Source organism: Alosa pseudoharengus, unplaced genomic scaffold (assembly GCF_046254945.1).
Source record: "Alosa pseudoharengus isolate Yale_2024_CS ecotype anadromous, Long Island Sound unplaced genomic scaffold, YU_APseudo_1.1 YU_APseudo_1.1_scf_9, whole genome shotgun sequence".
Classification (NCBI taxonomy): Eukaryota; Metazoa; Chordata; class Actinopteri; order Clupeiformes; family Clupeidae; genus Alosa; species Alosa pseudoharengus.
The window spans coordinates 244094-258806 of NW_027468881.1; the positions used below are offsets into that span (position 1 = coordinate 244094).

The 14713-nt window shown below is 39.9% G+C and overlaps 1 protein-coding gene across 5 annotated transcripts in view; it reads right to left on the reverse strand.

The window, feature by feature from the left end:
* Nucleotides 1-4117: 4117 nt before the first annotated feature.
* mib2 (MIB E3 ubiquitin protein ligase 2) overlaps nt 4118-14713 on the reverse strand; it is a 266147-nt gene continuing 255551 nt past the window's right edge. For all 5 annotated transcript variants that reach the window (XM_076276716.1, XM_076276717.1, XM_076276715.1 and 2 more), the window contains one exon: nt 4118-6965. In XM_076276716.1, the coding sequence (XP_076132831.1) occupies nt 6724-6965 (242 nt within the window). In that variant the 3' untranslated portion in view covers nt 4118-6723. The remainder of the gene's footprint in view (nt 6966-14713) is intronic.

Genomic DNA, 14713 nt, shown 5'->3' on the forward strand with positions numbered 1-14713 from the left:
TGATTGGCACGATGTCTTCACAACACACCACATTATTGGCTCAATGTATTCACAACACAGCACATGATTGGCTCAATGTATTCACATGTCAACGTTTTGCCGCGGAAGGGGTGTGATATGCGTAGACAACTGCCATATTGGCGTTACAAACTAACCCCATGCATTTCTATGGAGGATTTTCTGAGTGCTGTGTCTCCTCATTAGAAAGTCTCGCTTTTGTATTGTTATTTGGTATTTGTTATGTGGTAGCAAATTATTTTAACTATCTTCACTTTTTTCCCTTTGCAACTGTCAAAGAAATCCCATAAACACGGGAAGGCCTAGAGTAGCCTACATCAGATGGCCTAAAGATTAGGCTCTTCTGCATAGCATTAAGTGACTTGCATGCAGTAATTTGAACACTGACCTTGATCTAGCCTACTTTGGCTATTTAAAGGTAATTTATTGCCAAAACACCACACAATATAAATGAGCTATAACAAACAATAAAGGACTTAATCACACAAACGTTTTAACATAAGTTTAAAACCCAGAATTTACCAAAAGTGCACCAAATTCAACACAAATGACTCAATACACTTGGAGGAGGCCTGCGTCCTTTCTTTTCCAGATATTTTAGGATTTGGATATAGCTTCAGTATCGAGTATCAAGATATTTATGGCAGGTATTGTATCGAAGTCATAATTTTGGTATCGTGACAACACTATGCCAGAGCCACTCTGTTTTCTAGATGTCGAGGATCGGAGGCTCTACCACCAACAAGTGATGCTGCTCAATGGCATATTAGAAGAGCTCATTAGCAAGCTCTAGTATGGAGGCAAGCACACATACCAAATCCAGTGTTACTAGAAGTAAAATGTTGTTTACTTGTCGGTTGTTGCTGACGGTAGATGCAGTTCTGCATTAGGCTTATTCCTGCTATCTAAGTTCATATGTAGGCCTACTGTAGGATATATTCTGAGTTGAAGGTTATCTGTGCAACTTGTTATTGTGATGAAATGCAAACACCACATGAGTGACTCATGTTAGCAATAAAAATATGGTTGTGTTTTGATTAGAATTTCAGAGTGTATTCCATTTAATTCCATTCCACATAACTTTAATCATGTTCCCATTAAATACATTAATAAACTATAGTATGGTTTCTTTAATGCTCAAACATGTAAAGTGTATTTAGAGAACACTTTTATTTGGTTTTAGTGATTACTTTGGAAATCAACCCAATTTAGAGAAAAATAAGCAAAGAAAATCGCTATTTTGTGTTAAAATGCTGATTATGTGGCTTAGAACTCAGAATTGAGCTTGGTAAACAAAATATTCAGAATCAGCACCCTCAAATTAGGTAAGAGGGGTGGTTTACCAACTTTTCCTCAAATATGCCGTCAGAAGTTCTCTTCTGTGAAGCTGCTCTCCCTCTAAGTATGGAGCAAGGATCCTCGAGGGCACTTTGGGTCTACCACCTCCAGCCAAATTGCCTGACCAGACACTCCAAGCCCCTACATGTTTGTGGCGGATGCTGCTTTTCCGCTGCATCTGAATTTGATGCGACCATACTCTGGTAAGTGCATTACATTAAACTGCTTCATGATTTGTATATTCAACTGGATGCTGAAACTTCTATGGGTTTTTTTAACACTAATGTTTTTTATGTTATGTAGGCCATAACCTTCGAGCAGATCAGAGTGTGTACAACTATCGCCACTCACGGGCTCGCCGGATCATTGAAAACGCCTTTGGAATCATGGCCTCACGATGGAGGATACTGGGCAAGCCCATTGACTGCAGTGTAAACAATGCCACTCACATTGTTAAGGCATGTGTTGCTTTACACAATTTCCTTACACGTACGATGTTGCAAACGGTCGTCAGTACAACCCACCCAACTACGCTGACACTGAGTGACCTGATGGACAGGTGCAGCCAGGAGAGTGGCGACAAGTTGTTACTGGTGACAACGGCCTTCTAGATGCACAGGGACTCGGTCCCACGAGGGCAGCTCCAGCAGCAATGTTGGTGCGAGACAATGTTAAGACATTTTTCCAAACACAGCAAGGTGCAGTGCCATGGCAAAATAGAGTTGTGCGCAGAGGTCTCCTCAATTGATTTTATATTGCATTCACACCTGCCACACCAAAAAGTAGGCCTATAAAGCAAAAACCTGTAAATATGATACAAGGATACAATGAAGTTTATTGTCACATGCATATAGTTACTGGAAGTAAGAAATGCAGTGAAATTATGTCTGGTGTCAGCCTATTTGCGCATTAATGGGGGGGGGGGGGGGGGGGGGTAAAAAGTGCAGTAGAAGAGGGGTTTAGTAGATTAAGTGGCAAGGGCTGCATAAGAAAGGTGGGGGAGGATTGAGATTGGGGGGGGGGGGGCACCAACAAGGAGCACCCAAGAGCAACAGGGGCAAGGAAAAACTCCCTTACCAAGGAAGAAACCTTGGGCAGATCCACGGCTCAAGGGGCTAACCCAACTGCCAGGGGTCTTGGTGTGTGTGTTGGGGGGATGACAGGGGAGATGGGATAGTGTGCTGTGTATGTGGGGAGAGGGCAGTGTGCAATATGTGTGTTGGAGAAGCTTCCTCATGAGACAATGTGCTGTGTATTGGGGGGGGGGGGGGGGGGCAGTGTGCTGTAAGTATGTTGGGGATGTGTGTTGGAGAAGCTTCCTGATGAAATAATGTGCTGTGTATGTAAGGGGGGGGGGGGGGGCAGGGACTTACTATTGCAAGCAGAGTACTGTATGTATGATGTATGTGAGTGATGACAGTGAAGATGTGTGTGTGGGCGGGAGGGGAGTGGAGCAGTGACTGTGTGTGTGTGTGGGTAGGTGGGGGCAGTGTGCTGTAAGTATGTAGAGGATGTGTGTTGGAGAAGATCCTGAAGACAATGTGCTGTGTATGTAGGGGGGGGGGGGGCAGTGTGCAGCAAGTATGTAGAGGAGGCTTACTGTAGCAAGTAGTGTGCTGTATGTATGTGAAGTGATGACAGTGATGATGTAAGTGTGTGTGTTGGGGATGGGGGTGGGGGGGCAGAAAGGCTAGGCAATCAAGGACATGGGTAGATGGAGGAGAAATCAAAAATGATAAATAAAAAGTTCTATGGAGATGTGCAAAAGTTGGAGAATTTACTTACTAGTAAATTTACATCATTTGGCCTCTAGGGACGTTGTAAAACAGGAAGTGAGATCTCAGCAATGCTTTGATGTCTGAGGTCCGAACTTGGTACAGTGACTTTGTAGTTGTTTATGAGGATGCACAAGTAAAGTGGTGTCATTTGGCCTCTAAGGGCGCTGTAATAAAGGAAGTGAGCACATATCTCAGCAACGCTTTGATGTACTGAAGCCAAACTTGGTACAGGGACTTGGCACTTGATTGTGAGAACGCACAAGGACATTGCCGTAATTTGGCCTCTAGGGGCGCTTTAACAAAGTAAATTAGCTGATATCTCAGCCATCCTTTATCCAATTGCCATGCAAGTTGCTGTGAGTGCTTGCTCATGCCATGGCAATGCCATTTCTGCTAGTGTATTGCTAGACCCCCACATTGCTGCTTGCAGCTATATTTTTTAAAAACATGTTGCTGGCATGACATTCCAAATGATCATATATTTCCCATGAAATAGTAAAAATGTTTATTTTCAACATTTGATATGTTGCCTATGTGCTTTTTGCTGCTAAATATGGGTTTACAATACTTGTATATTATCACATTCGGTTTTTATTTGCATTTTACACAACGTCCCAACTGTTTTTGATTTGGGGTTGTACAAGTACAAATATAACACACAGTTACAAATACACAGTAACCTATTTTTTCTATTACAAATGTATTTATGTTTATAACAACTTGTTTTTCCTTATAAACTAGTGTTTTTACTAGTTTGTGGGTAACCTGTTGTCTCTTCCCTTGTCAATTAAAAGTTTTCATGTCTCGACAATGGGGAGTCAACGATGGATTATGCATACTGTATGTGTTTTAGGCATATGACATAACCCCTACTCTCCATCTGACAATGTGCAAAATTGTGCATTTACTTAACAGTATTTTAAAAATTGTACCTGGATCTCCACAAATTTGAGGCTAAGCCCCGATAAGATAGGATGCAGGTCTTTACAAAACATCTTAATATTTATTTGAAAATATTTTCCAGATCACCAAGTCAACAACAATTCAACAAACATTAAAATAGTTGGAATGCACAGTAAGGCCATATTAGGATTAAAAGTGTTGAAATCAATATGCGTGAAATACAGTATACATGTACACACTAAAATGAATTAAAAGTGCAGATTCTGTCTGCGATGTATTCAGTAAAGTTGTATATCACACCTGTGTGTTGCTTTGTTTTCATCTCTGGTAAAAAAAAAGATTAATTGAAAATTCACAGACAGCTCTGCATGTAGAGCAATGACACATTGTCCATCAAACATCTATCAAGCCCTATTCATTGAAAGATTTTTGGCACTAATGATAGTTTAAAACATCCCAAACATTAACTTAAACATCATTACTGCCACACAATTGTGGGAAGCCAGCAAAATACTATTTATCATTATATTGTTTTTATCCAATGCAATGTAACTGAACAGATACCAAATGTTCAGTTTACTGAATACATTCATTCATCAAATAAATATTGTAATCTAAGTTTACTGGAATGAGTACAATCCTAATGCTTGCCAGGGAAAGGCAGACAAGAATGGGAGTTATGAGATGACCATTACCAATTGAACACACATACCGACTGAACAGTTTGGTTCCAAAACACTATGGGCCCTATTTTGCACCCTGGCGCATGGCGTAAAAGTCATTTTCCACCCGGCGCAAAGTTTAATTTCTTATTTTGCACGTTTATTTTTTAAACAATGCGCCCAGGGTTGTGGCAATTAACAACCTAGGGAGTGGCCTAGCGCATTGTCTAAAATTGCTATTGTACACCACCTAAAACGCATTACGCCACTGACCAAGAGAAACCTGGTCAGAAGTCTATGACGAGTTTTTATATGTTATTTTAAGAGTGCATTGTCAACAGTCATATTGGCGGGTGCACAACGCACCATCCTTGTATCATCCATGAACGCACACCAGCGCACTTCCATTCAAAACATTACAAATTGCACGATTGCAATGGGAAACATAATTAGAATAAAGATATTACGAAATACTGTACATCTCATGATGAGTAGTTATTCACCATCATTTGCAAATTGGTAATTGCGGAAGAGGCGAGACACGTATGGAGCACAGCTGAAGACGCACCGTCACGAGATATAAGCAACTCCTCTGCAGGATAAACGTTTTATTCAGTCATTTGAACAATAAAGTCAGGCTATTTAATTGTGTATTTCAGGTCATATCAATCAAATTGCAGTTGTGTTGTTTTGATTGAGTAAAGATAAATCAAATAACAATACCCAATTACAGTTCTACTGAAAAAACAAAATGTAAAAAAATATTTATGAAAATTCATTAAAATGGTGGATATGGCGTTTTGGAACCAAACTCTTCAATTCATGTTTCAGGCCTAGTTCTTAAATGATGAGGGAAATCACAATTCTTCAAATGACAATGTTATTTATGCATAGGCCTACTAGCATTTAATTGGCTGAGAGGAAGTAGCATATTGCTTACAGCCAGGCATGGAATGAGGGAGGTTGAAAACAACCTTACATCGTGCTGCTTATCGTAAGTAATCAATAGCTGTCTGGTTCCTAGCAGGAGTAGGGTACACTGGAGAGTGTCTTATTTGTCAGCTTGTGCAATACTAGCCAATTTAAGGAGCAGATTCGGCATGAAATTGTTGCATTGTATGACTTATATAAATAATAGCTAAAGAACTATGCATTCAAAAGGGAGCAGCTGGCTTTTAAAGTAAACTGCCTTTTTTGCCACTGCCAATGCTCAACATGTGTGCTTCTTTACCCCAAGCACACAGGGTAAAGAAATAATATAAGTGTTTGATGTTAGCGTATGACCCCATATGAATGCATTGTAGGTGCTTAACCAGCTAGCTTAGCTAGCTCATGGCTCAGGTTGAAAAAATGCCAGAATTCTCCTTTACTTGTAACATGCAAATATTTTACTTAATATTTACGTTTATAGTTCTTAGCAGATGCTTTTGTCCTAAGTGAATTTATTTTGATCTTTCTCCTTTTTAAATACACCTACATACATAAAAAAAATAGTTAACAATTATGTTATATATGTGATATAGTTCGTCATTGGGTTTACTTCTATAATCTAACTGTTCTTATAATGTGATCATGGAAACTTCTCATGGAAAAAGTTTAATGTGAAGATGGGAGTCCATTTTATGGTAAGAGTACAGCAAATATAGAGCAAAATGAATCAGCCTTCATGAGAGGCATGTTTAAGTAGCATATAACCTTTATGTGACATGTTTAGAGAGCCACATCAGAACACGTGTTCCTGCTATGCCACAGAAACAACAACAGTGATGGTTGGGATTCCATGATAAACTCACAGACAAGCATTGCAACATAACACGTAGGGAGGAGTGATGAGGTGTATTGTACATTATCTCCTACACCTACTCTTCCACTATAATTTTAATATCTGACTATGGCAAAAGCAGATGTTTGACTTTATCACAATGTGAAAACCAGTCAATATGTATTGTCACAATATCTACGGCAATAAGCAAATAGGAGAAATGTACAAGCAATACTGGACAGACAGCACAGTCATAGTATAGTCATACAAATAACTGGATGCGTTCCCGGATGGTCTGTCGGCAGATAGGACAAGTTTTTAGTGCGGCACTGCAGTCAATGCAGGAGGCATGGCCACACTGGAAGACAAGGCGAATATGGCTATCAATACAAATGGGGCAGGTGATACGCTCCTCCATCTGCCGATAGCGTGACTGCAGCTGCTCCAGCAGGTTGTGCTGCTCAGAGCTCTCAGAGCCTGGACTGAAGTCCACTTCTGTCTGGTCTGTAAGAAAAAGAGATAAAGTCTGTATGTGCTTCAAAGGTGATTACATAAAAGAATATGAAAAACATTTGTGATCATTCTATCATTACATTTATATACCAGAGATGTCATTAAAATCTGTTAAACTCTGTTGCAGCCCATTTACACAAAAGATTCATGAAGCTGCAACATTCAATGCTTTGTTTATGGTTATGTATGAAGTCATGACTGGTAAGGTAAATTATCGGATGAGTCCATTTAGAATATTAACTGTACAACTGAATATTTCAGTAAAAAATATTGACATTCAGTGGCAGCTGGTTGTCACACCAGTAAAACAACTTGCAACAGCACTACCTTTTTCATAACAATACAAAGTTGTACCCAGATGAATAAGCTAGCTGGCTAGTTAGCCAGCAAACTTAACCAACAAAGCCAGGTGTCGGCAACCTTTACTTTCAAAAGAGCAATTTTTGCCCCAGCTGTGGCGCAACTGGCTGGGGCACCTGCACCGTACGCCGGCGACCCGGGTTCGATTCCCGCCCTGTGGTCCTTTCCGGATCCCACCCCTGCGCTCTCTCCCATTCGCTTCCTGTCATTCTCCACTGTCCTATCATTAAAAGGCATAAAGCCCCAAAAATAAAAAAATAAATATATATATATATATATATATATATATAAAAAAAAAAAGCAATTTTTTGACCAAAAATGTAAAAGTTAACTTTCTGGGGGCCACAACAATATTTAAGCCCTTTAAATGTAAGTAGTCTTCAGCCTATTGGTCTGAATTAGCTTATCATCACCTGAGTCAAGGGTTAGCAAATAGCCTACATTAAAAATAAATAAATAAATCATAATTGGATGACAGGCCAGAACTTAGGCTAATCGATCAGTTTGAGTGTTTCAAAATAGACTGCTGTGTCTAAGTTGATTGAAAGCAGTTCTCCTCCCCAATCCCCATTTGCCTTGCTCAAACTGATGCAAATTATAATAGTAGATTAACAATCGTAGGCTACTGTAAATCCTCAAATTTTATTTACTTAGGCTACGCAAAGCACAGGCTTGTATTTCAGGCAGGCCTTTATTTCTTACGTGCGTTTTATTGTGAGATATGCGTTTCGTTTGGAGCGGCATAGCCTACCGGGGGGTCATCCTTATGTTCCCCTGGTCCTATGTTCCCCGGGTCCTATGTTCCCCGCTCGGGGTTAGGATTAGGGTTAAGGTTATGGTTAGGGTTTTAAAAAAGGGTCCTATGTTCCCCGGTCCCATACTAACCTACCGGTAGGCTATCAAAAGCAGAAGATTTTCGGTTTGTTTTGGGATTTAATTTACTTTTGGGCTGTTTGATTATATTGCTAAATGATGGGCACTGAAATCTGAAAAGTTTCATGTAGTTGAAAGAGTGAAATTTCCACCCGCTGTTTATTGTGAGACAAGGCAGCCGCTTTCATTCAGTCATTGAACGTGCACTGTGCTGTAATGAAAACCTTATTGCCTAGCCAAGTAGCCTAAATTGAGTTATTTTTGTCTTGAGTTATGTCTTCAATTTCCTTGGGGATCAATAAAGTATCTATCTATCTATCTATCTAATTTTTAATTAAGCATGATTTACTTTTTATTAAATTTGTTGGCTGGAATGTCTCACGGCAACAATTGTGTTTAAATGTAGTACTGCTTCAGCCTAGGGTTGGCAACTTTCTGATATGACACTTCAGTACTTCAGTACACCGGCTTGTGTGTGTGTGTGTGTGTGCGTGTGTGTGTGAATGTGTTGCAAGATGCATATAAGAACAATGAACGCACTAAAATGAGTGCATTATTTACTAAAATGAGCGCATAATATACTACATTCTATGCACCATCTAGTAAGATGAGATCATAATTGAGTAAAACGAGTGCACAATTTAGACAAATGGGCGCACATTCTCACAACAAAAAAAAAAACATCTTGTAATGACGCCTCCAGGGTTCCCTATTGAATTAATGTATTCTACTACCCTACTCATTTTCTATCCATTGAAAAATAAACACGAATCATTTCCATGCAAAAACACTTAATAAAGAAATATCTGTTTGTAGTCTATATTCTACTCAAAGCAAACAGGCTAGTCTACGTGCTGTTGCTGCAACCCTGTGGCTGCAACACAAAACTACATGAAACAAGAACACCGGAGATTTCTGCCAGAGTTAGCAAGCTACGTAAGCTTTATGCCACAATGCTACATACCCAGAAGTTGAAGCTTCTCTCATACATATACAAAGTAACATCCCCCAGAATGTCCATACAAAAATGTTCAGCAAGTAATGTCAACTATTTAACTAGTTACACTGATGATGCAAAGTTTGCTAGCAAGTAAGCTAATATGGAAAGTTCGCTAGCAAGTTAGCTAAGATGGAGAGTTTGTTTGGGGAATGTGTTGCATTTGGGCGCATATCGCCATCTAGCGTGGCGGAGTAAAACATTAATACCTGGGTCTACGACAGTGTTTCTCAAACTTTTTCAGACGAAGGGCCACTTAACTAACCAATAAAAAAGAAACGCACGGACCACCTAGCTAAAAAAAAGATTTGACCTACTTCAACAGTATATTAGCCTACACAATAGGCCTACTCACTGAACCACCTTGCTTATTGTCTTTGCACTTTGCTTATTGTGTCAGAGGATTCATACTGTATGATTTAAACTGGCTTATCACCCGGAGATAAGAAACTCTTTTCTGATTGGCTGGCGGGGTGGCTTTTAATTCTGAATAACGGGACACCTATGAAGTAGATCTGGTAAAAAAAATACGTTTAATCACCGTTCCATATTAATGCTTATGAATGGTAACTATAACAACGATAGTAGGACGACGGTTGAGCCTGGAGGCAGGCTTCGCAACAATGGAATCAACTATCTTTTACTGTCTATGGTCAAATCCCAGCCAAGCTATAACTGTAGCTCGACTTACCTGTGCATGTAAACGTACTGACTGACACAAAATCAGAATAAGTAATTATAACAGACGAGTAGCCCTGTGGACACACAATATTGTTGGAAAATTGAGATGTGTGAAACACTATTTGACTGAAATGGTAATCAGAAATAATTTGTTAAAAAAAAAGACTCAAATGTTTTGACTAAAACAGACTAAGACTAAGATACCTTTAGTTTTCTTTTGACTAAAACTAGACTAAAATGACGAGACTTTTAGTCGACTAAAACTTGACTAACAAAAATGATATTTGAATGACTAAATATGACAAAGACTAAAAAGGACATTTCGTCACAAGACTAAGACTACTTCGCTTTGGATAAAGGCGTCTGCCAAATCCATAACCATAACCATAACTAAATTAAAAATAGGTGACAAAATTAACACTAAAATACAGGACGATTCCGTATTTTAACGAACGGTTGGCAACCTTACTTCAGCCTCTGGCAAGCTCAGAAGGGGGCGGCAAGCGACTGGTAGCTTGAGAGCGATGTGTTCAATTTGTCTTCAATTTTAGTCTACGCCTCGGACAAGTTCCAACACTGTGGAAGACATCATGTCTCACCCCTGTCCCTAAGAAGCCACACCCTAGTGAGCTTAATGACTACAGACCTGTCGCTTTAACATCACATGTGATGAAGATAATGGAGCGACTGGTCTTAGGTATGCTCAGACCCCAGGTACGCCATGCACTAGACCCGTTACAGTTTGCATACCAGGAGAAAGTGGGCGTGGACGATGCCATCACTTATCTTCTACACAGGACACATTCTCACCTAGACAAGGGGAAAAGTGCTGTGAGAATCATGTTCTTTGATTTCTCAAGTGCTTTTAACACCATCTAACCCCTCAGACTGGGAGACAAGCTCTTGCAGATGGGTGTGGACGCTCACCTGGTAACCTGGATTACAGATTACCTGACCGAGCGACCACAGTTCGTCAGACTGAAGAACTGTCTCTCTGACACTGTGATCAGCAGCACCGGAGCACCACAGGGAACTGTGCTCTCTCCAGTCCTGTTCACCCTGTACACATCTGACTTCTGCTACAACACCGAGTCATGCCACATGCAGAAGTTTTCTGACGATACTGCAATTGTGGGGTGTATCAGGAATAGGCAGGAGGAGGAGTACAGGAGCCTGGTGGAGGACTTTGTGCAATGGTGCAAACTCAATCATCTTCAACTCAACACTTCAAAGACCAAGGAGATGGTGGTGGATTTCCACAGGTCTAAGCCCACTCTGCTACCAGTCTCCATTGATGGGGTCAATGTGGATGTGGTAAGCACCTACAAGTATCTGGTCTCCACCTGGACAATAAACTGGACTGGTCAGCCAACACTGACGCACTCTACAAGAAAGGGCAGAGCAGGCTGTACTTCCTGAGGAGGCTGCGGTCCTTCAATGTGTGCAGCAAGCTCCTCAGGATGTTCTACCAGTCTGTTGTTGCCAGCATCCTCTTCTATGCAGTGGTATGCTGGGGAGGAAGCACAAAGAAGAAGGATGCGGGGCGACTTGACTAGCTGGCTCTGTAGTGGGAGCTGAACTGGAGTGCATCACTTCAATATCTGACAAAAGGACCCTGAACAAACTGATCTTGGACAATGAGTGTCATCCACTCCACAGCACTATTGTAAAGCAGAAGAGCCTGATCAGCTGGATATTTCGCTCACTGCCTTGTACAACAGACAGACTGAGGAAGTCATTTGTCCCCAGGGCCATTGAACTGTTCAATGCTTCACTTAAGGGAAGAGGAGAGATAGACTTCTCCGCATAGTCTGTTTGCCTCTTCACCCCCTCCACGTTTGTATATATGCTTTATCAACCATCTCTGCTATGAGCTTCGGTTCGGTTCGCTAGGCAAAACGTTGGTGCACTGATGACAGTCAGGACCATCTCTAACTTGCCAACTAGTATTGTTCAGTTCATGTATATAACATGCTTTACTTGCTACATGGATAATTTTCGCGAATATTAGGTAAGATGAATGATAAGATCATTAAGCTTTACTGTGTTCGGTGGGTTAACTAACATCGTGGCAAAGGCAGTTAGCTGTAGTAGGCTACAGCTGTTGAACAATCTCCGTGGAAACTATAGAATTTTCGTGCCGGAAAATCGCTTTCAGTGCAGTAAATCCCTTATCGTTTCTCCTTAACTAAGGAAACATTTTAAGGTATTCTGTGCAACACCCTTAAGTAAATCCCTTACCTAAGGAGAAATTAAGTCTTAAGGGTCATACTTAAGGGAAAAAACTTAAGGTGCTTTGTGCAACCGGCCACAGGACTCAGTCTACCATTCTGCCCTGAGATTCATTACTGGTAATATGTATATTAAGGATCTTTGCTCATAGGCTAACAAGACATCCACATGAATTGTTAACGTTAGCCTACGTAAACCACACAATACGGCATGTTTCTGATAGGCCTAGGAAGAGGAAGCATATTAACAGAGAGGTTTTATTTTGAATTGTCAAAAGTAGTTAATAAACTTTTATCAGCATCAATTCAGTTAATAATATGGTTAAGGTAGAGTAAGATGTCCCTTAGGGTTTTCCCCTTAGTTAGACTACTAAGGTCGTTTATGCAACAGTTTAAGGGTTTTCTTACAAGATAAGGACAAAACCCTTAAATACTAAGGGAAAATGTTAAGGAAACCTTAAGGAGAAAACGTAAGGGTGTTTGTGCAACCGTTTTTATTTTAAGGGACCCTTAAATCAGATTTTAGGAAAAACTTAACTTAAGGTGCTTTGTGCAACCGGCCACAGGGCTTTAAGTGAACAAGGAGTAGCATTTTTATATATCACATCACCATAGTCTAAAACTGACATGAAAACTGCTTCAACAACTTGTTTCCTACTTTCCATAGGGAGGCTGGCTTTGTTTCTGTAGAAGAAACCTATTTTTTTCTCTTAGTGTTTTTGCTAGGATAGCTATATGGTAGTTAAATGTGAGTTTTTCCTCCAGCCAGATACCAAGATATTTGTATTTAGAGACTCTATCAATCCTTGAACCAGTTACAGTGGTTATTTGCATGCTATTAACCTCAGTGTTCCTTGCTCTACTAAATAACATACATTTAGTTTTCTTCTCATTTAGAACTAATTTAAGATTAATGAGAGCTTCTTGAAGAACATTAAATGAAAGCTGGCGATTATTAATTGCAAGTTGAACAGAGTCAGCGATGCAATACAAAATAGTGTCATCAGCATAAAGGTGGACTTGACAACCATTTAGAGAATGCCATTGATGTAGATGGTGAAGAGAACTGGGCCCAAAATAGACCCTTGTGGAACACCCTTTGTGATTGGCAAAAACTCTGACTTAACATTTCCTGACTTAACACACTGAAACCTCTGGGACAAATAATTACAAAACCATTTACATGCCTTATCATCCAAACCAATATCATGTAATCTTTGTAACAGTAAGGTATGATCAACTGTATCAAATGCTTTTGACAGATCCACAAAAAGGGCAGCACAATGCTTTTTAATGTCTAAGGCAGATATGATGTTATTAGTAACTAATGTGGTAGCTGTGATAGTGCTGTGGTTAGTTCTAAAACCAGATTGTTGTGGATTTAATATGTCATGGCATGAAAGAAATGACTTGAGTTGGTTATTAACCAACGATTCAAAAATCTTTGACAAACAGGGTAATTTGGAGATTGGACGGTAATTATTTAAATAATCTCTATCACCCCCTTTGTGCAAAGGTGTCACATGTGCTAGTTTCCATGCACTGGGAAATATGCTCATCACAATGGAAAGATTAAATATATGTGTTATATGCTTTGTCATGATAGGAGCAGATAATTTAAGGAAAAAAGGATCTAAATTATCTTCTCCAGTAGCACTCCTAGTGTCAATAGTGTGTAATGCCTCAAACACTTTTTGAGAGAAAAGTAAACTTAGAAACATGGTTTGTGTACTGCTCACAATTGTCAATTGTCTGAAGAGTCCCTTTAAACTCTTTATCAAATAAATGCCCAGCTTCAACAAAATGTTTATTGAAAGGGTAATCTCATTTTGTTCAGATATGAGACATCATATTTGATATGGGTGGGCAAAGAATTAGTCCTTGTGTTTTTGTGTGAGTTTACTGCTTTCCAAAATTGTGCAGGGTTTGATCTGGAGTTTGCTATCAAGTCTAAGTAATAGTTAGATTTAGCTTTCCGCACAGATGATGTGCATTTATTTCTAAATTGTTTAAAAACTAACCAGTCTGATGGGTTTCCAGTTTTTCTAGCTAGTGACCAAGCTCTGTTTCTTTCCTTAAATAAAGCTGATAATTCAGGTGAAAACCAGGGAGCTACTCTATCTTTTACTCTGAATTTTTTGAAAGGTGCATGCTTATCAGTGACTGAAAGGAAGGTTTTTGTGAAGAAATCATACGCGGAGTTAGTGGGGGGGGGGCAGGGGGAGCACTGCCACCCCTGGTGGAAACGGGTAATTGCATTGTTTCAAAAATTTGTGAAATACATCTGGCATGACCAGATATTTTCAAAATAATTTAAATAACACAAAACAACAATATAAGGAACGGGCTGCGGTTGATGATGGGAGCAGCCAGGTTTTCTTCTCTTGCGATCCTTCACATTAAAAGTGACATTACGGCCAACCTGACGAGGCATACAGGACGCACGCAAAAATTACTGTTGCACTAGTATGGACATCTTGCCGTGCCAACATTGCAATAAATGTTGCCTAAATGCCATGTATATAAATGTCCTGTCAGCTTACTAATTGATTTTGCGTTGTGTGTAGATTTGGACTTTTTATTCCACTTAGTTTAAA